Consider the following 18,176-nt stretch of genomic DNA (forward strand, 5'->3'; position numbering starts at 1 on the left):
GAATCACATTTAGTTTGAGATTTCAGTAACATTTTATCGCTTGCTATTTTACACTACTACATATATTCATACAACTTGTAATCATACTAAAAATTGATGGAAGGTGTTAGATGAATACATTTCCAGGTAATGCAAATGTGAAAAGCCCTGCAATGGGGCACTAAGGTTGAAGAACAGCTTCTTTGGCATAATAAATCATCCAGAAAAAGCAAAGGCCATCAGGGCAAATGACAGTAAAACAACCATGCATCATCAGGCTCATTAACAGTACAAATTCAAGAAAATTAAGTGACAGTGAATAATCAACCGGAATCACTGGAAATGCTGGTTGAGAAGTTGCAGTAAGGAAATACCAAGGAAATCATGTTATTGTAAGCCGCCCTTTCTCTACGTTCATTAGCGTAAAGAGGTTTAAGTTAGTTGAATAAATAACTACATGTAGTTCAGCGAAGCCACAGAAATGATTTAAACCACATCTAAATAAGGTATCAAAGAAACAGGATGCTTCCCCTCAGTACCACCACCTGTTGGTTTTTCTTGGCCTTGCTGCATCTTAGTGAATCCAACAAATATTTTTGGACTTTTTTTTTGCCTTCGTGAACAAAACGATAGGCACTGGGTGAAGTAAAAGTTGAGAGTGATAACGAGAACAAATTATTTACCGTTCTTATATTAAAGGAAAATAATCATTGAAGACCACAGCTCATTTTGACAGCTGACATTTCGACAATAAGTGCTTTCTTCCAAAACATAATAATTAAAATAATAAATCCATGCTGAACAAAATCACAGTTAAATGAGAATGCTCTGTAAGCAATCCAACATTCACTAGCTTGCAAAGCTGAATTATATTCTGCCCGGGTAACCCTAGTCCAGTACACTCCAGATATTAATGCGATGCATGCCATTGCTGTCTGTTTATAGTGCAGTCAGAGCAAGCCAAACCAGACCAGGTTACTGCTGGTCTCAAGTTGAAGTGCGCGCGCAAAATGAATTACATGTACACTAATGGATGCAACCAGTTAACAGTATACTATTGGCAACAGCAATGACTGGTGGGATATTTATTGCTCCATTCATTACAATATAACAGGAAATTAGAATGACCCCCAAGGTCAAAGGTAAACAAATGTTAAAGAAAAGGGAAAATGTAATTAAAACTCATAAATCACAGTTCTGCATCCCGTGTCCCGCGCACTGCAGCAAGTTCTCCTCCTTGGAAAGAATAAGAGGGATCATTTGAGAATAAGACCAGGAAATGGCAGCAGGATTGATTTAGAATGATACCAGAGATTACATAATTTATGGAGCAATTCTCAGTTTTGGAGTTTCACCAAATCCAGTAGCTAAACATATTATGATCTGTTGACTTTTTTCATATAATCAAAAAAGAGAAACAAAGGGCCAAACAGAAAGAGAGAAAGAGAGAGACAGAGATACATGTGGGTATTTGAGAAAGAGAGTGGAGTAATTAACATCTATTTAAAACATGACCATGTGCTAGATAGATTAAAAACATCTTCCTGAGATTATTATTTATGGTCCAAATTTGTCCATGTCAGCATCCGGAAATTTATGGGAAAAATTTGCAATTTTGTTTCTATGTGATAATCATTCGCATGTGTGGAATGATAACAAAAAATAATTATTACGTAGTGATCTGATCAAAGGGTTTGAAGAATATCAAATTAAATCTGCTTGTGGACAATGCAAAGATCAGATGAGCGCCAAGATTAAGATTAAAATTTGAACTCATTCTCGCTTTCTGCTTCATTTTGTGTAAATATACACAATTTGGAATTCTTCCCATTTTCAGTAGATGGATTCCTACCACATATGCCAAACCATCAGTTTTTTTAAACTATCATCTTTTCAATCCATGGGTGGGATTTTACCGCCTCGCTCGAGCGAGACTGGAAATTCCTGCTCGAGGTCAACGGACATTTCCATTGTCCGCCCCTCGCTCGCTCTGATTCCCGTGGTGGGTAGAATTCCGGCGCATGTGTCAGCTTGTCAGTTTTATTCAGAAAAGTCAAGATGGGATTAGAAGTTGTCAGTATCAGCCAATCAGATTTATGGCATGGTGGACTGAAAAGCTGTAAAATGCAATCAATTAATTAACCAGGTATTACTTGTGACCCATTATTACTTGGGCATAATCTTCATGCAACAAAACATTGAGCTGATGGTTTCTGAAAGTTGCAATTATAGAGACATTCATTACTTTTGCCCCTTGACAGAGCTTGGTAAAGCTAGCAGGCTGCTAAATTCAATTTAAAACATAATTTTCCTCAAAAAAAGTAACATTATGGAGCATGCCCAGAAGTTTGTTATTTGAAGCTTAATTTCTTCAAGACTGCTTGAAGAGTTGCCGAAACATTTTTGGATTAAACCATTTGCTCCCGCTGTGAGTGTCTTAACTGGCTTTGTTGTCACCTTACTTGCAGAATTGCCAGTGTTTGAAAATAAAAGAGGGCATGGGTTTGGAACGGTGAAGAGATTAACGCAATTTAAAGAATTACGGTGCGACCCCCACATATAGGATGTAGTTAAGAGCGCATTGCCACGATGTATGGCAGGGACAGTTGGCCCGAGTGTGGGTTGAGTTATAATGCCCATTTATGTTCTGCAACTGTAAAACGGTTTTCAGTTTGTTCATATGCTGCCGGTGGAGGTCACTTTGTTACCATACAGTAAGCACAGAGAGAGAGAGAGAGCCCGCACTGTCTGACTGGATCAGAACAGTTGTTTATTTAAAATAGTTAAATCAGCATACCCTTAATTCACATAATCTCCACCTGCCTCTGGGCTGCTGTGGGATCAAGGACGGGGACAGATCCAATAATTGAGTCAGTTTGTTGACTGCATTTAAAATACACTGTTCCTTGGCATTATTGTAAGAATGAGTTGGAAAAGTTTCAATTCACAAATTTACATATTGTATCTGGCACTAGATTTATTCGATCCTGTGAATTTGTTTTGAAGTCAGGAAATTTTTTTTTCCATACTTAAAATATCTATAATCATTCCAGTATAAATTTATTTTTGGATTGAAGGACAGTAGGTGCCAAAAATTCAGAAAATGCACTGAATTAAGTACAAAAATATTTTTTTTTCTGGAAAGGGTCCCTTTGGAAAATGAACTTTGCTCTTTCAGCATTCGTGTTTACCTCAGTAAATTCTGAGGCGACATTTGTTTCAAACAACACATTTGTGTACTTTAGGTTTTGTCTCCTGCATCAAAGTGATGGAATGTTGGGTACAACTGCAGCTTAAGCCCCTGTCCATGTACTTACAGCTGAAGTCCTTTTCACGGGTCAGGGGGCCTTTAGGGCTGTTTGTGGTGTCAGGTTTTTGGAGACTGTTAGATCTTTTGCTTAAATCACTTCAAAAATAATTAACTGGTTGCAAAGCACTTTTGGACACCCCGAGTTGTGAAAGGCACTATAAAGGTGATCTTTCTTTGCGCATTTTGTCAGTTTCTAAGACTGACATGAATGCATCGTTGACAATCCAACATCTTTGAAATAAATAGACAGTTGAAACTAAATTTGCAGCAGGGCAATTATTGTTGGTTTAATATCAATTAATTCAGCAAAATTCACTCCTTGTGCTTAGTATTGAAAATATTGTTCACACTTACAAATTATTCCTCAGCAGCGCATGATTTTTAGCAAGATATTTTAAAAGCACATAGTATCATAGAATCCCTACAGTGCAAAAGAGGCCATTTGGCCCATCGAGTCTGCAACGACCTTCCGAAAGACTCCCTACCTAGGCTCAATCCCCCATCCTAACCCCATAACCCCGCGCACTGACCACAGCCAACCTGACACTAAGGGTGGGATTTTATGGCCTTGCTCGAGCGAGACTGGAAAATCCCGCCTGAGGTCGACGGACATTTCCATTGTCTGCCCCTTGCCCGCTCCGATTCTGTGGCGGGCAGGGCAGGGCAGTAGAATTCCGGCGTAAGATGATGCTAGAGTAGGAAGGTTAAAAAGTCGACATCTGTTCACAAAAAAAAAACAGCCTTTGGTTCTTCCAATGGAATTAGCAGCAAAGATTGAGCAGTATCGGGAAGGCTTCACAATCAATGCAATTTAGCATCTACATAACCTGCACATTTTTGGACTGTGGGAGGAAACCGGAGCACCCAGAGGAAAGTCACGCAGGCAGTCACCCAAGACTGGAATCGAACCAGCGTCCTTGGCACTGTGAGGCAGCAGTGCTATCCACTGTGCCACCGTGCCAATATGATAGTTGAAACTCTATCAAAGTACAATGCTATGAAGGAAAGAGACTCTTTGTCTGGGGATTGCGCGATGCAGCTATTCTCACTGCTATTAGCATAATAAGAATATCATTATTTATGATTCTTTGTAGGAGTAATTTCAGAAGCTTGTACTTGTGATAAATAGCTATAGTTCACCCGCACTCTTAAACATTGAGGCACTTACTTCCTCACAACAGTCAGCGTCGGAACGCCCCCTCCTTCCCCTGCGAACATTGGACCCCCCCACCCCAAACAGCTATGGCCAGCACCTTCACTCCCACGTCTGCTCCATATAAATGAATCCTTCCTTTCCTCCGTGAGGCTCCCACTGGGGTCCATCCCTGGCATACACCTTGGGCAGAGATTGGCATGGCAGGTTAGCATTGTCAGATTGGCATAGGGTTGGTGCCAGCCTAGCAGTGCCAACCTGTGCCGGGGCAGTGCCAGGGTACTGCCTGGCCATGTCCCTTTCCCCCAGGGTCTATAATCACCTCCATGACAGATTTACCTCTGGGTGAACCTGTTGTAAACAATGCCGACATGATGACACGTCGGCGTGGTTTGAATATACGGCAGGGGCTCAAGATATGGCAAGGAAGCGGGTTAATTACATTTAAATCTATTAAAATGTATTCAAATCGGGTGTGAACCTAATTACAGGCAGCAAAAATCAGAAATCACGATTTCGCCAGCAAGATCAGTAACTTTTGGGGTTTCGCTGAAACTTGAGCCTCTGCCACCATTCCCACAGACGGAGAGCGTGGGCTCAAGATTGGCGCACATTATGGTGACTTATACAAGGATTTCCACCATCTGCTCCAGCCACAATGCACCTCCCCATGAAGTAGTACAGGTTAGGTTTTTGACTGCTGCTGGCATTTCACATCAGAAATCACCTGCTGAAGTGTGCAGTCACTCAACATCACAGTCATGCTGACTTCCCGCAATGACCATCATAATGAGCAGGTAATCATGAATTGCAAGCTCTGCCTCTCTGCTTGCAGTCTATCCAATTTTGCTCCTTTTGTCTTTTATTCAGCAATGATGAGCCATAATTTTCTCCAGTTCAATGCTTGGAAGATTGAAGCTATCGTCTTTGGCCCTCTGTCACCAACTTCATCCATCGATTCCATCTGCTTTCATAGGAGTTGGCCAAGATTTTAACACGGGGTTTGAGACACTAACGTTGGGACGAAATGGGTGTTCTGTGCCTGTACTTGCTGGCAGCAACATTCAGTTAGCTACTTTCCTAGATGCAGCCTCTTAATTGGCTGCCTCCTCCTGGCTTGCTTCCAATTAAGGATAGGAGGGAAGTTGTCGAGGCTGCCAGCACAATCAGAGGACTGGCAACTTCATCTTATCTCTGTAGCCTCACATTTGGTTACCCTTCATATTATCTCCTTTTGCTCAATATACATTTTGACTGATCTATACCCTTGTGAAATGGATGCTTTTCTACATTGAAGATGCAATATAAATATGCGTTCTTGTTACTGCTGTGCTACTCCTTTGTTGTAAGGCTGAATGTAACTCTTATGGCTCTCACCTCTCTCTGAGTGTCCTCCTCCCTTGGAATGCTGAAAAAATTCTCACTGTTGTGTTTTGTGTCTGCAGCTACGTTTTCTAGGTCTTTCTTTTATCTCTTGAACATGTTCTACATGTCATAATATTTATTCAAGTGAACCCCATCCCACTTCCTCCTGTAGGGTTCATAGAGGCTATCTGTTCCTCTTAATTCACATTTGATTTGTTTATGCTTTTATTTATGGTGAAAGTTCATTTAGTCTGAGCTTTCTGTTTTCAGTTATGTTCTGTAAGACCAACATAATGCATTTAAACATGTTCCATGTGTCCTTTGCTGAGGTGATGTTGAACAGCCTCCCCAGTTGATTTGCTTATATCGTTCTCTAAATTTTTTGAAGTGAGCTATCTTAATGTCATATACTTGGCTCATTATCCTAGCTATTTCTGAATCCCAAATCACGCTCAATTTCTTCAGTCTGTGGTCACAGCCACCCTGGCTGCCCTACTTAGTGTGGTTCATTTATGAATACCAGATGAGATGCAGACTACCCCTTGTAATCTTCTGGGGACATGCAACAGTTACATACTTCATTTACATCTTACTCTGGGCAACTTGGATTTTCCAAACTTATATTAAGTTGATTGGAGTTGCCCACCAGAACAGCTTTTATTGTTCTTTCCCACCTTTTGAAAAATGCCTTTGTAGAGCAAACTGTCTTTCTTGGTGGTATATAGATAATCCTGAGTACCAGCCTGGATGTTTTCCAATTAGTCATGATTCTGTTGTATACACAGAGCCGTTTGTTGTGTATTTTTCTACATTTTACTGGAATACAGTGGTGGGATCTTACCGGCTCGCAATGCTGGTCGATCGGCATGGCGGGCGGGTAAGATAGGATAAGAGATGAAAAATCGGGTTTGTGCCCGGTTTCTCACCTCTCGTGTTCTTGCCGGCCTTGTTTTGCCGGCGAAATCAGTTGGGGCGGCAGTCGGTGGGCGGAATGTTGATGTCCATGAGGGGGATGGGGTGACAGATCTCCTAGCAATGGCGCCCATGGCACTGCTGCCTCACAATGCCAGGGACATGGGTTCTATTCCCGTCTTGGGTCACTGTCTGTGTGGAGTTTGCACGTTCTCCCCGTGTCTGCGTGGGTTTCCTCCGGGTGCTCCGGTTTCCTCCCACAGTCCAAAGATGTGCTGGTTAGGTGCATTGGCCATGCTAAATTCTCCCTCAGTATACCCGAACAGGCGCCGGAGTGTGGCGACTAGGAGATTTTCACAGTAACTTCATTGCAGTGCTAGTGTAAGCCTACCTGCGACTAATAAATGAACTTTACTTTACTTTACCTTGAGCTCAGCAGCTGGCTTCTCAGATAAGCTGAGACCCCCCTCCCCCCTTACTAGCGAGATTCGCATACCAGCTTCTGTATTACACAGAGTGCTGTAAATTCCCAATACATACCTCACTGAAAAATACGGCGAGAAAACAGCAGGTTTTCTCGCCCGTTCGACACTTAGAATTTTTTTGTGCAAATTCCGCCCATATTTAACCTTGCAGATGCATAGCAACACCTTCTTTCCACCAGTCCTCCCTATCTTTTTAAAACTTATTTCAGAAGCAAAATGAAGGCAGTGAAGCATCAGCGTGCAATCTTCACAGCTGAAGGAAAAGTACGAAGGCATTTAAGGACTGGTCCACGATCCTCACAGAAAATCATGGGCAGACTTTCTACATGAATTTTGAAGCAGACTGGTCAACCTGTGGCTACTTCAGGCCAGAAAAATCACATCAAAACCAACCTAAAATTAAGCATTCTAGTTCACCTATCCCTAATTAAAAACAAATCTTTCCTGTTCTCCTGTGCAAAGGAACAAAAGATCAACTGGAAGTTAAACAAGGGTAATGGTAGGGCACAAAAGACTCCATTACACAAAATAATTTGAAAAAGTGGGAACAATATCCTTCAAGACTGTAGAACTCAGATCTGATTTCCTCGTGCTGAACTGGGATTATACAGAAGTAGGATGGCAGAAACATTGCGCTGGCAGTCTGCACGCCATTCTGCCACCTCCATTCCCTTCTCTGCCAATTTTCCCAAAGATGGTGGGAGAGCGGGGGGGTGTGAGCGGGAATGTGAAGTCAATTGGCAGCTTGAAGTCATTAGGGTGCTTACAAAGAAGTTTGCTTTTGGACCTCTGAGGATTGTCATGGGTGCAGCAGCCAACAACAAGGAGTTCTCTGAAGGTGATCAGCTGCAAACTGGTGAGAACAGAGGCAGAAGTCTTGAAACAGTTTCATTTAATGCAAAAAAGTGAAGGTTTGGACAAAAAAAAGCACTGAACTGTAATAAAAATTTTAGGAAGACTCCCCAGCCCAATCTCAGTTTCCAGTTCTCTATTTTGCCCTGGGTATATTGAACATGAAGACTCTCTAATTTTATTAAGGGTACATTGAACATGAAGACTCTCTAATTTTATTAAAGCTGCCGATTTGCGCTAGAATGTCACCTGAGTCCCTGGTGCCCTGTTGCCATTTTTGTCCCTTGGCCACTAATTGGGCAGTAGACCTGTCTCTAGGATCAGTAAGATCCCATCCCCATGAAAATCGCACTTCATGGTACACCAGAGATGGGCATGGATTCACGACCCAGAATTGAACCTGCCTTCTAATTCCTATTTCCAATGGGAAAATACAAGCCTTGAAATTCACTAAGACGATATAAAAGGGAGCAAATTTCCAACCCTAAAGTGAAATAGATTTGATTGGCCTTTGTCCAGACCTTATTCATCAAAGGGTTCTGGATTAAAAGTCTCACCCAGAAGACCAAGTGAGTAGGTAACTGGAGATACAACAATACTCCCTTATGTAAGGGAGTTAAGGGTCTGTACTGCATCCACATGACCAAACTTAGAAACTTGACTACTTTAATTATTCTTAATATACAACAGTGATGTAATTCAATTTTCACCAAAATTTTCAGTATCAGTATTTTTCACTTGGGTGTAAATGAACACAAATTTTAACAGGCACTGGTGGTTAGAAGGGAAAAAAAACTGCCAACTCAAAATATAGAAAGGCATGTGGTGTACACTATCTCAAGGACAACACCGTTATGATTACCTACCTTTACGTTGTATGAAGTATAGCAAGGGGACACTTTCAAGTTGCCATATGACATGCTTAAATTTACAGCTGCAATATTTTAAATGGAAGTACCTGTACATTGTGCTACAACCAACAGAAATATATATTGTGGCAACATGTACCAAAAGAATAAAAGGTCCTAAGGCAGAGGGGAAGTAAAATGCTAACATGCTGTTGATACTTTCTTAAAATTATGATCACTTATATGAATGCATTCATCTATGAGCAACTACTGGTTTAATCAGTACTGCTGTGAGATCCGTGCCAATCCACATGTTTAAAATGTGGAAAACAAAATAGTTTAACACTTGCTGCATTTTTGACTAAGCCACACATGATGAACGCATATCTCTGCATTGAGGAAAAGCCCAAAGTTCTTTCCCCATAATTATTATTTCATTATCATTGTGAAGTAAAGAAAAACACTGAAGAATTTTCAAAAGCAGCCATGAGGAATGTGAGCAAAAGCAAGAAATATGGAAGAGAAACATTTCCTACAACTTACCCGCTGTTCCATTTGATATAATCGAAGAGTTACTCAGGTTGGCCTTGTCCAGTTTTGAGCCAGCAGAAGTATCACTACTGCTCACTCGATTGTGCGGACTTGCTAGGTCTTGCATTTCCATAGACCTGCCAGGACATGAAAATTTCTTTCATCACAATTATTAAGTAAAATATTCAACTTACGGCAATATAATTTTCAACTACTTCCCAACACTAAAACATGTGTTGATCATTATTGCATTGCGATTTAAGACTGTGAAATGATAGTTTTGGTGGTAATTGAAAGATCTTTAATTTATTTGTTTCAAAAGAGAGAAGCAATTTATTTTACATGTTAACCTTTACAGATGTGTTTGTACATCTTAGGATCTTGCTAAGGCACCACTTTGTTGACCAAAATACATCTTGTGCTCCTTTTATCGTATCATATTTCGTTCATGCAATAGCTGAAACAAAATTCCCTGGTGCAGTGGTTTCAAACAAAAGCATTGATTTCTGCTCAGAATTACGTCACAATGCGCAATGCCCTTGAAAAAAGACAATCTACCCATTTGCAGTCATAAGAAAATGTTTATATCATAAATTATCTACTTAACTAATTTTCCTTTGAAATCAGCTGCATTCCTAGAAGCCTAAAAAGGTTACCGAACTCGGTTTTCTTTACAAGCTGAAAAGAATCACATTTATATGATGCACATATTTTGCTTTTAAACCTGATGAAAAAATAAATGGTATCCCAACATGAGACCAGCTGACAGCATTGAAGTACACTTTAAAATGTTAAATCATTTCAGAAGTTTACCTCTTGGTACATTTGATCTATCAGGAGTCAAGAAAGAAGGAAGCAGAGAACCCTATGTACTCTCCAGTCTTGTTTCATTTTCTCAGCAGGGATAACAGGCGAGGATTTGGATAATTGACTGTCAGTTTTGCATATTTTACTTGCCTCTCTATGTCACACAATACAAAATCCCCTGACCGGAGGAAGATGGGGCAGAGGGGGAGCGGTTGGCTGGAGTCCATTGCAAAACGGTTTAAAGTTGAAATTTTCTAGAATCTTGGAAAGGGCACAACTCAATTTACTCTTGTACGGTCATCTTCTTTGCAAATTATACAATGATTGGTTGAGTATTTCCAGTTTTTTTTAAAATGGAAGTTTGCAAATTGCTTTTTTATTCTTGCTTCCATTTAACCAAATCCAGTAGTGTACAGGCTGCTAGTGACATGTTTGCAGCAATTTTATGGATTGACGCTGGTTGGCAGCAGAGGACCTCAGCCTCCAGCCATCCACCTTAGAAATTCAGGCCCATGTGGACCATGAGTAGAAAGTGGTGGGTGATGTTTGTGAATCCACGTCATCAGTGCTCTGTCCTTGTCACTCAATAGCCATGCATTGGTTTGTTGTGGTGGCTCAAACACATAAGAAGCATTTAGATGAGCATTTGAAATGCCATAGCATATCAGGCTATGGACCAAGTGTTGGAAAAAGGGACTAGAATAGATAGGTGCTTGATAGCTGGCAAGATACGATGGGCTGAAGGGCTTCTTTCTGTGCCGGATGACTTTAAATGCAGGTGGAACAGCATACTGTACATCACTGACTGCATGATAGCCCTGCTTCTGGTCAGACAGTAGATGGAAGCTGAAGGAGTGAAATTTCCCGTTAGGTTGAAGTACATTTCAGAGTGGACATGGAGCACTCGTCAAGTGGCATGTTTGCTATCAATGGCACCCTGCACCATTGGGGAACTAGCGACCCTCACAAAGCCCATATGCTCAGTTTACTTGCTGCTCTCTGGCAAGAGAGAAGAAAACTTACTCAGCTCTGTTCGAATGCAAAACCTACGGAGACCTCACTTATCAAATAATGGGTGAAAAACTGGGAGATGCTGCAAATATTGCTTTCACCAGCTTGGAAGGAGTCAGATACCCATAAAAGCTCATGGCCTTTAAAATCTCACCTTCACACCCACTGGTGATGCAGTCGCTACCAAGCTTTGAGACTGTAGTAGTTGGCAGATTTTATTGAGCACTTCATTGGTGAAGCAGAAATGTTTGACACACTGTTCCTTGTTGAGCTTCAAATAGGATGTCGACTCCCTGAACACACTGGACATGGCCTCATACTTAGAGCCATTCTCCTTTCCTCCTCTTCCATCTTTGAGCAGCTTGTCCTGCTGTGTCTCCTCTGCTTATTCTTCCTGTCACGCTGTTGACTAAGGCAGGTGAAATGACTACACTCATGTCTAGGGGAAAGTGGCTGAGACCAAAATCCTCCAGCATGTGCCACACCACTGCTTGTAGATTTCAGTAACTTTAAACAACACTGGAAACCACCAAGACTTTTCCAAGAACTAGCAGGAATTAATCAGCAGCTAATCTGAGAGCAATTGATGAGTCATTTAAATAGCACTGGTGAAAGGGCCCTCCAGCTGCTAAATGCATGTTCAGCTGTGTGAGGTTGCGCGACAATGCTAGCAGGAGCAATTGGCTCCAAAATGGCAGCGATTTCATCAAATCAGAGTTACATATGATTGATGTCACAATCTTTGCATATTCTGGCAGACAGTGCTTGCATGTGTTAATGCTCTCACCAAAATGGCATCTAACATGGCTAGAAGTGAATGAGAATGCCATGGATGCCACTTTGGAGGTCAAGATGTTGGATGCTGTGGAGCGGAATTTCGTGACCACAGTCTTTGGTTTACCCCTTCTGGGAAAGAGGGGAAATTGAGTTATGCTGCAGCGTGTAAAATGCTGCAGTTTATTAAAGGACCAAAAACATTCCTTTAGTGAGTGGAGTAGTTGAAATGAGCAACAATGACTGAGGAAAGAGATGCACCAGCAGAAAGTATCAGGCACAGAAAGGATTCCCAGGTTTCCTAATTCATTCATTATTAGCAGAAGCAAGAGCCAGAGAAACAGTTTTTTCGGAACCAAGAGCAATATACCGCAGAAGAGGCTGGTGCAGTATTTATTGCTGAGGCTGTCAGTGCAACCTCCACCACCCAAAGACCTGCTAAACAATACAGCAAGAAGTTCAACAACCTCACAAGATTGGCCAAGGTAAATGTCATCCATGCATGGTCTGTAATGCATATACACAAGGCTTATTATTCCATCTTAGTGTCATTAACTAAGTAAAAGGAAACCTGCGTGATCAAAATAATCAATAATACACTTTTGTTAACTCCATACTACAGTCTAAACTGATACTGCCTGCCAGAAAGGGATAATAAGAGTTGTGGTGACACTGATGGAGAAAAGTTTAATGATAGTTAGAATCTGAAAACATTGTAATTATGAATTAAAAGAGGTGTGAGTGGCAATCAGGTTTCTATAACACTGTTCTCTCTTTACAAAGGATAAGGTTGCATGACAAACACCAAATATCTATGACTGGAGGACGGGTGCAATTTTGGAAAGCTTAGCATGCGCACAAGGAGGAGGATTTGCAGACTGACAGGAGATGGGAAAGTAGAAGATGAGGTGCCAATATCATAATGGTCATGGCAGGTTAACAAAAGGCACTACCACCTGCAAGTTTCCCTCACATCACATGGACTGCAGCAGTTCAAGAAGGTGGCTCACCACCTTCTCCTCAAGAGCAATTAGGAATGGACAATAAATGCTGACCTTGCCATCATTACCCATATACTGTGAATGAATATAAAATCTACCATATGTACATTTTAATAAGAATGGCATTAGCATCAGCCATTTTTTTTAAAGAACCATGAAAGTGTTTATATACCTAATCAAGGTTTTGTGAAGGCAATGGCCTAGTGATGTTGTCACTAGACTTATTAATCCAGAAAGTCAGCTAATGTTCTGGGGACCCGGGTTCGAATCCCACCATGGCAGATAATTCAATAAAAAAATCTAGAATTAAGAATCTACTGATGACCATGAAACCATTGTCGATTGTCGGAAAAACCCAATTTGATTTGATTTGATTTATTATTGTCACATGTATTAACCTACAGTGAAAAGTATTGTTTCTTGTGCGCTTTACAGACAAAACATACCGTTCATAGAGAAGGAAATGAGAGAGTACAGAATGTAGTGTTACAGTCATAGCTAGGGTGTAGAGAAAGATCAACTTAATGCAAGGTGAGTCCATTCAAAAGTTTGACAGCAGCAGAAAAGAAGCTGTTCTTGAGTCGGTTGGTACATGACCTTCGACTTTTGTATCTTTTTCCCAATGGAAGAAGGTGGAAGAGAGAATGTCTGCGGTGCATGTGGTCCTTAATTATGCTGGCTGTTTTGCCGAGGCAGTGGGAAGTGTAGACAGAGTCAATGGATGGGAGGCTGGTTTGCGTGATGGATTGGGCTAGATTCACGACCTTTTGTAGTTCCTTGCCGTGTTGGGCAGAGCAGGAGCCATACCAAGCTGTGATACAACCAGGAAGAATGCTTTCTATGGCGCATCTGTAAAAGTTGGTGAGAGTCGTAGTTGACATGCCAAATTTCCTTAGTCTTCTGAGAAAGTAGAGGCGTTGGTGGGCTTTCTTAACTATAGTGTCGGCATGGGGGGACCAGGACAGGTGGTTGGTGATCTGGACACCTAAAAACTTGAAACTCTCGACCCTTTCTACTGGTTCGTCTGGTTCACTAAGGTCCTTTAGGGAAGGAAATCTTACTTGGTCTGGACTCCAGATGTGGAGATGCCGGCGTTGGACTGGGGTAGGCACAGTAAGAAGTCTCACAACACCAAGTTAAATTCCAACAGGTTTATTTGGTAGCACGAGCTTTTGGAGCGCTGCCCCTTCACCCACCTGATGAAGGAGCAGCACTCCGAAAGCTCATACTACCAAATAAACCTGTTGGACATTAACCTGGTGTTGTGAGACTTCTTACTGTGACTCCAGAGCCACAGCAATGTGGTTGACTCTGAACTACCCTCGGAACAAGGGCAACTAGGGATGGGCAATAAATGCTGGCCAGCCAGCGACGCCCACATCCCACAAATGAATTTTTAAAAATTCAAATTCTAGGGCATTTCTTAATGAAGGAGGTCAGCTGCTCAGGGAAACAGCTGGGCTCATTAAATTTTTACAGCCATTTCTCCCTCAACCAATTCTATACCAGCATTTAAGCTTCCCCAGAATCATTTTAGATATGTCCATATGAGAGGAAGCTGTTAGTGAGTCAAAAATAATTCTTTATGGGCAGTCTGAACATGAGTAAACAGGAGCTCCTAGGAGTGGAAACAGTGCGAGTCTTCCAGTTATCAGTTGAGGAACTCAAGTATCAGGTGCTCATCTTCAAAAGGAGAATGATTGGGAACATAGATTTAGCATGTAGTAAGTATGATGATTTCCATTCATACAGTTGAGATCTGGGACACGTGTAGCACATTTTAAGCAGAAACCCTGAAGAGAATGACAGTCTAACATATTTCGCCAACAAAGTTCTAGAACGAGGTTATAGAAGTATTAGTTCCTCCTAGAGCAGCTATTAATTCAGAAAATGCTTCGAGTGTCATAAGAACACATAAATTAGGAGTAGATCTTTCAGCCCTTTGAGCCTGCTCCACCATTCAATAAAATCATGGTTTTAACTTCAACACCACATTCCCACCTGCCCCTGATAACCTTTCACCCCTTGCTTATCAAGAATCTGTCTACCACTACCTTAAAAATATTCAAAGACTAGGCTGGAACTTTCGCATGATCATTCGGTCCTGCCAATGGCACACCCTTGCCGTGTGTTTCACGGTGGCGAGGGGTGCATACAACAGGAAACCCCATTGACAACAGCGGGACTAGAAGGTCCTGCCACCGGCGAATGGCGGGCCACTTCCTGCCACTGTGAAACACGTGGTGGGTTGGGAGGCAAATCTCGCCCTCTGCTTCCACTGCCTTTTGAGGAAGTTCTAAAGACTCACTACTCTCAGAGAAAATAAATTCTCCTAATCTTAGTCCTAAATGAGCAGCCCTTTAATTTTAAACAATGGCCCCGACAAGAGGAAACATCCTCCACACATCGACCATGTCAAAACCACTCAAAGTCTTAAATATTCAATCAAGTTGCCTCTTACTCTTCTAAATTCCAGTGAATACAAACCTAGCCTGTCTAACCTTCCTGAAAAGGACAACCCACTCATTCCAGGTATTAGTCTGGTAAACCTTTTCTGAACTCATTCCAATACATTTATAACCCTTCTTAAATAAGGAGAATAATACTGCACATAGTACACCAGATGTGGTCTCATCAATGTCCTGTACAACAGAATCATAACACCCCCTACTTTTGTATTCAATTCCCCTCACTATAAACAATAACATTCTATTAGCTTTCCTAATTACTTGGTGTACCTGCACATTAACTTTGTATGATTCATGCACTGGGGCACCTAGATTCCTCTGCATCTCAACAATCCCTCACCATTTAGATAAAATGCCTTTATTAACTTTTCTTGCCAAATGGACAATTTCACACACTCCCACATTATAATCAATTTTTCAGGTCTTTGCCCACTCACCTAACTTATCTATATCCCTTTGTAGCCTCCTTGTGTCTTACTCACATCTTGCTATCCTACTTAACAGCAAATTTAGCAACCATGCATTGCTTCCAAGTTATCCTTCACCCAAGCCATTTATATAACTTTTAAACGTTGAGGCACCAGCAATGATCTCTGTTTCACACCACTCACTACATCTTGCCAACCAGAAAAAGAATCATTCATATCTATCCTCTGTTTCCTGTTAGCTAGTAAGAAGTTTAACAACACCAGGTTAAAGTCCAACAGGTTTATTTGGTAGCAAAAGCCACACAAGCTTTCGGAGCTCCAAGCCCCTTCTTCAGGTGAGTGGGAATTCTGTTCACAAACAGGGCATATAAAGACACAAACTCAATTTACATGAATAATGGTTGGAATGCGAATACTTACAACTAATCAAGTCTTTAAGAAACAAAACAACGTGAGTGGAGAGAGCATCAAGGCAGGCTAAAAAGATGTGTATTGTCTCCAGACAAGACAGCCAGTGAAACTCTGCAGGTCCAGGCAACTGTGGGGGTTACAAATAGTGTGACATGAACCCAATATCCTGGTTGAGGCCGTCCTCGTGTGTGCGGAACTTGGCTATCAATTTCTGCTCAGCGACTCTGCGCCGTCGTGTGTCGCGAAGGCCGCCTTGGAGAACGCTTACCCGAATATCAGAGGCCGAATGCCCGTGACCGCTGAAGTGCTCCCCCACAGTTGTAACATTCCAACCATTATTCATGTAAATTGAGTTTGTGTCTTTATATGCCCTGTTTGTGAACAGAATTCCCACTCACCTGAAGAAGGGGCTTGGAGCTCCGAAAGCTTGTGTGGCTTTTGCTACCAAATAAACCTGTTGGACTTTAACCTGGTGTTGTTAAACTTCTTACTGTGTTTACCCCAGTCCAACGCCGGCATCTCCACATCCTGTTAGCTAGCCAATATTCTATCTGTGTCAATATGTTACCACATCTTTTTAGCCTGTCTTGATGCTCTCTCCACTCACGTTGTTTTGTTTCTTAAAGACTTGATTAGTTGTAAGTATTCGCATTCCAACCATTATTCATGTAAATTGAGTTTGTGTCTTTATATGCCCTGTTTGTGAACAGAATTCCCACTCAGCTGAAGAAGGGGCTTGGAGCTCTGAAAGTTTGTGTGGCTTTTGCTACCAAATAAACCTGTTGGACTTTAACCTGGTGTTGTTAAACTTCTTACTGTGTTTACCCTAGTCCAACGCCGGCATCTCCACATCCTGTTAGCTAGCCAATCTTCTATCTGTGTCAATATGTTACCCCCTATACCATGAGCTTTTATTTCCTGCAATTACCTTTGATGTGCTGCCTTACCAAATTACTTCCGGAAATCCAAATAGATAACATCCACTGATTCTCCATTTACCCACATCACGTGTTACTTCTTCAAAGAACTCCAATAAATTGGTTGAACATGATTTCCCCTTTAGTAAACCATGTTGACTCTGCCTGATTACCTTGAATTTTTCCGAGTGTCCTGTAATAACATCTTTAATAATAGCTTCTAACATTTCCCTTTGACAAATGTTAAGCCAGTGGGCCTGTAGTTTCCTGCTGTCTCTTACTGTTAGAAAATTACTACCAACTATTTCATCCACCACTTATTTTAAGACTCTGGGATGAAGTCCATCAGAACCCAGCGACTTGTCAGCCCACAGCTCCAACAATTTGCTCAGTACCACTTCCCTGGTGGCTGTAGTTTTCCCGGGTTCCTCCCTCTTTTTCTTATTTACAGCTATTTCTGGATGTTACTTATATCCTCGATATTGAAGACTGATGCAAAATACTTGTTTAATTCATCTGCCATTTCCTTATTTTCCATTATTAGGTCTCCAGACTCACTTTCTACAGGACCAATGCTCACTTTGTTTACTCTTTTCTTTCTTAAAGTTCTATGGAAACTTTTTTTTATCCATTCGTGGGACATAGGAGTTGCTGCTAGTCAGCATTTGTTGCCCATCCCTTTCGAAGATATTGGCAAGCTGCTTTCTTGAAACGTTGCAATCCACGTGCTGTGGGTTGCCATTAGGGGGGGAATTCCAGGATTTTGACTGCGAAGGAATGGTGATATATTTTTAATTTATATTTCTCCACATCATATATTTTTAAGTCAGGATGCTGAGTGGCTCGGAGGGGAACTTGCAGGTGGTGGTGTTTTCAGGTTTCTGCTGCCCTTATCCTGTAGATGGGGATGGTCGTAGGTTTGGA

At 41.5% G+C, this 18,176-nt stretch overlaps 1 protein-coding gene across 50 annotated transcripts in view; it reads right to left on the reverse strand.

The window, feature by feature from the left end:
• Positions 1-18,176, reverse strand: part of eya4 (EYA transcriptional coactivator and phosphatase 4) — a 428,611-nt gene that overhangs the window by 165,913 nt on the left and 244,522 nt on the right. For all 50 annotated transcript variants that reach the window (XM_078212520.1, XM_078212514.1, XM_078212513.1 and 47 more), the window contains one exon: positions 9,448-9,572. In XM_078212520.1, coding sequence (XP_078068646.1) covers positions 9,448-9,572 — 125 coding nt within the window. The remainder of the gene's footprint in view (positions 1-9,447; positions 9,573-18,176) is intronic.

Source organism: Mustelus asterias, chromosome 5, assembly GCF_964213995.1.
Source record: "Mustelus asterias chromosome 5, sMusAst1.hap1.1, whole genome shotgun sequence".
Classification (NCBI taxonomy): Eukaryota; Metazoa; Chordata; class Chondrichthyes; order Carcharhiniformes; family Triakidae; genus Mustelus; species Mustelus asterias.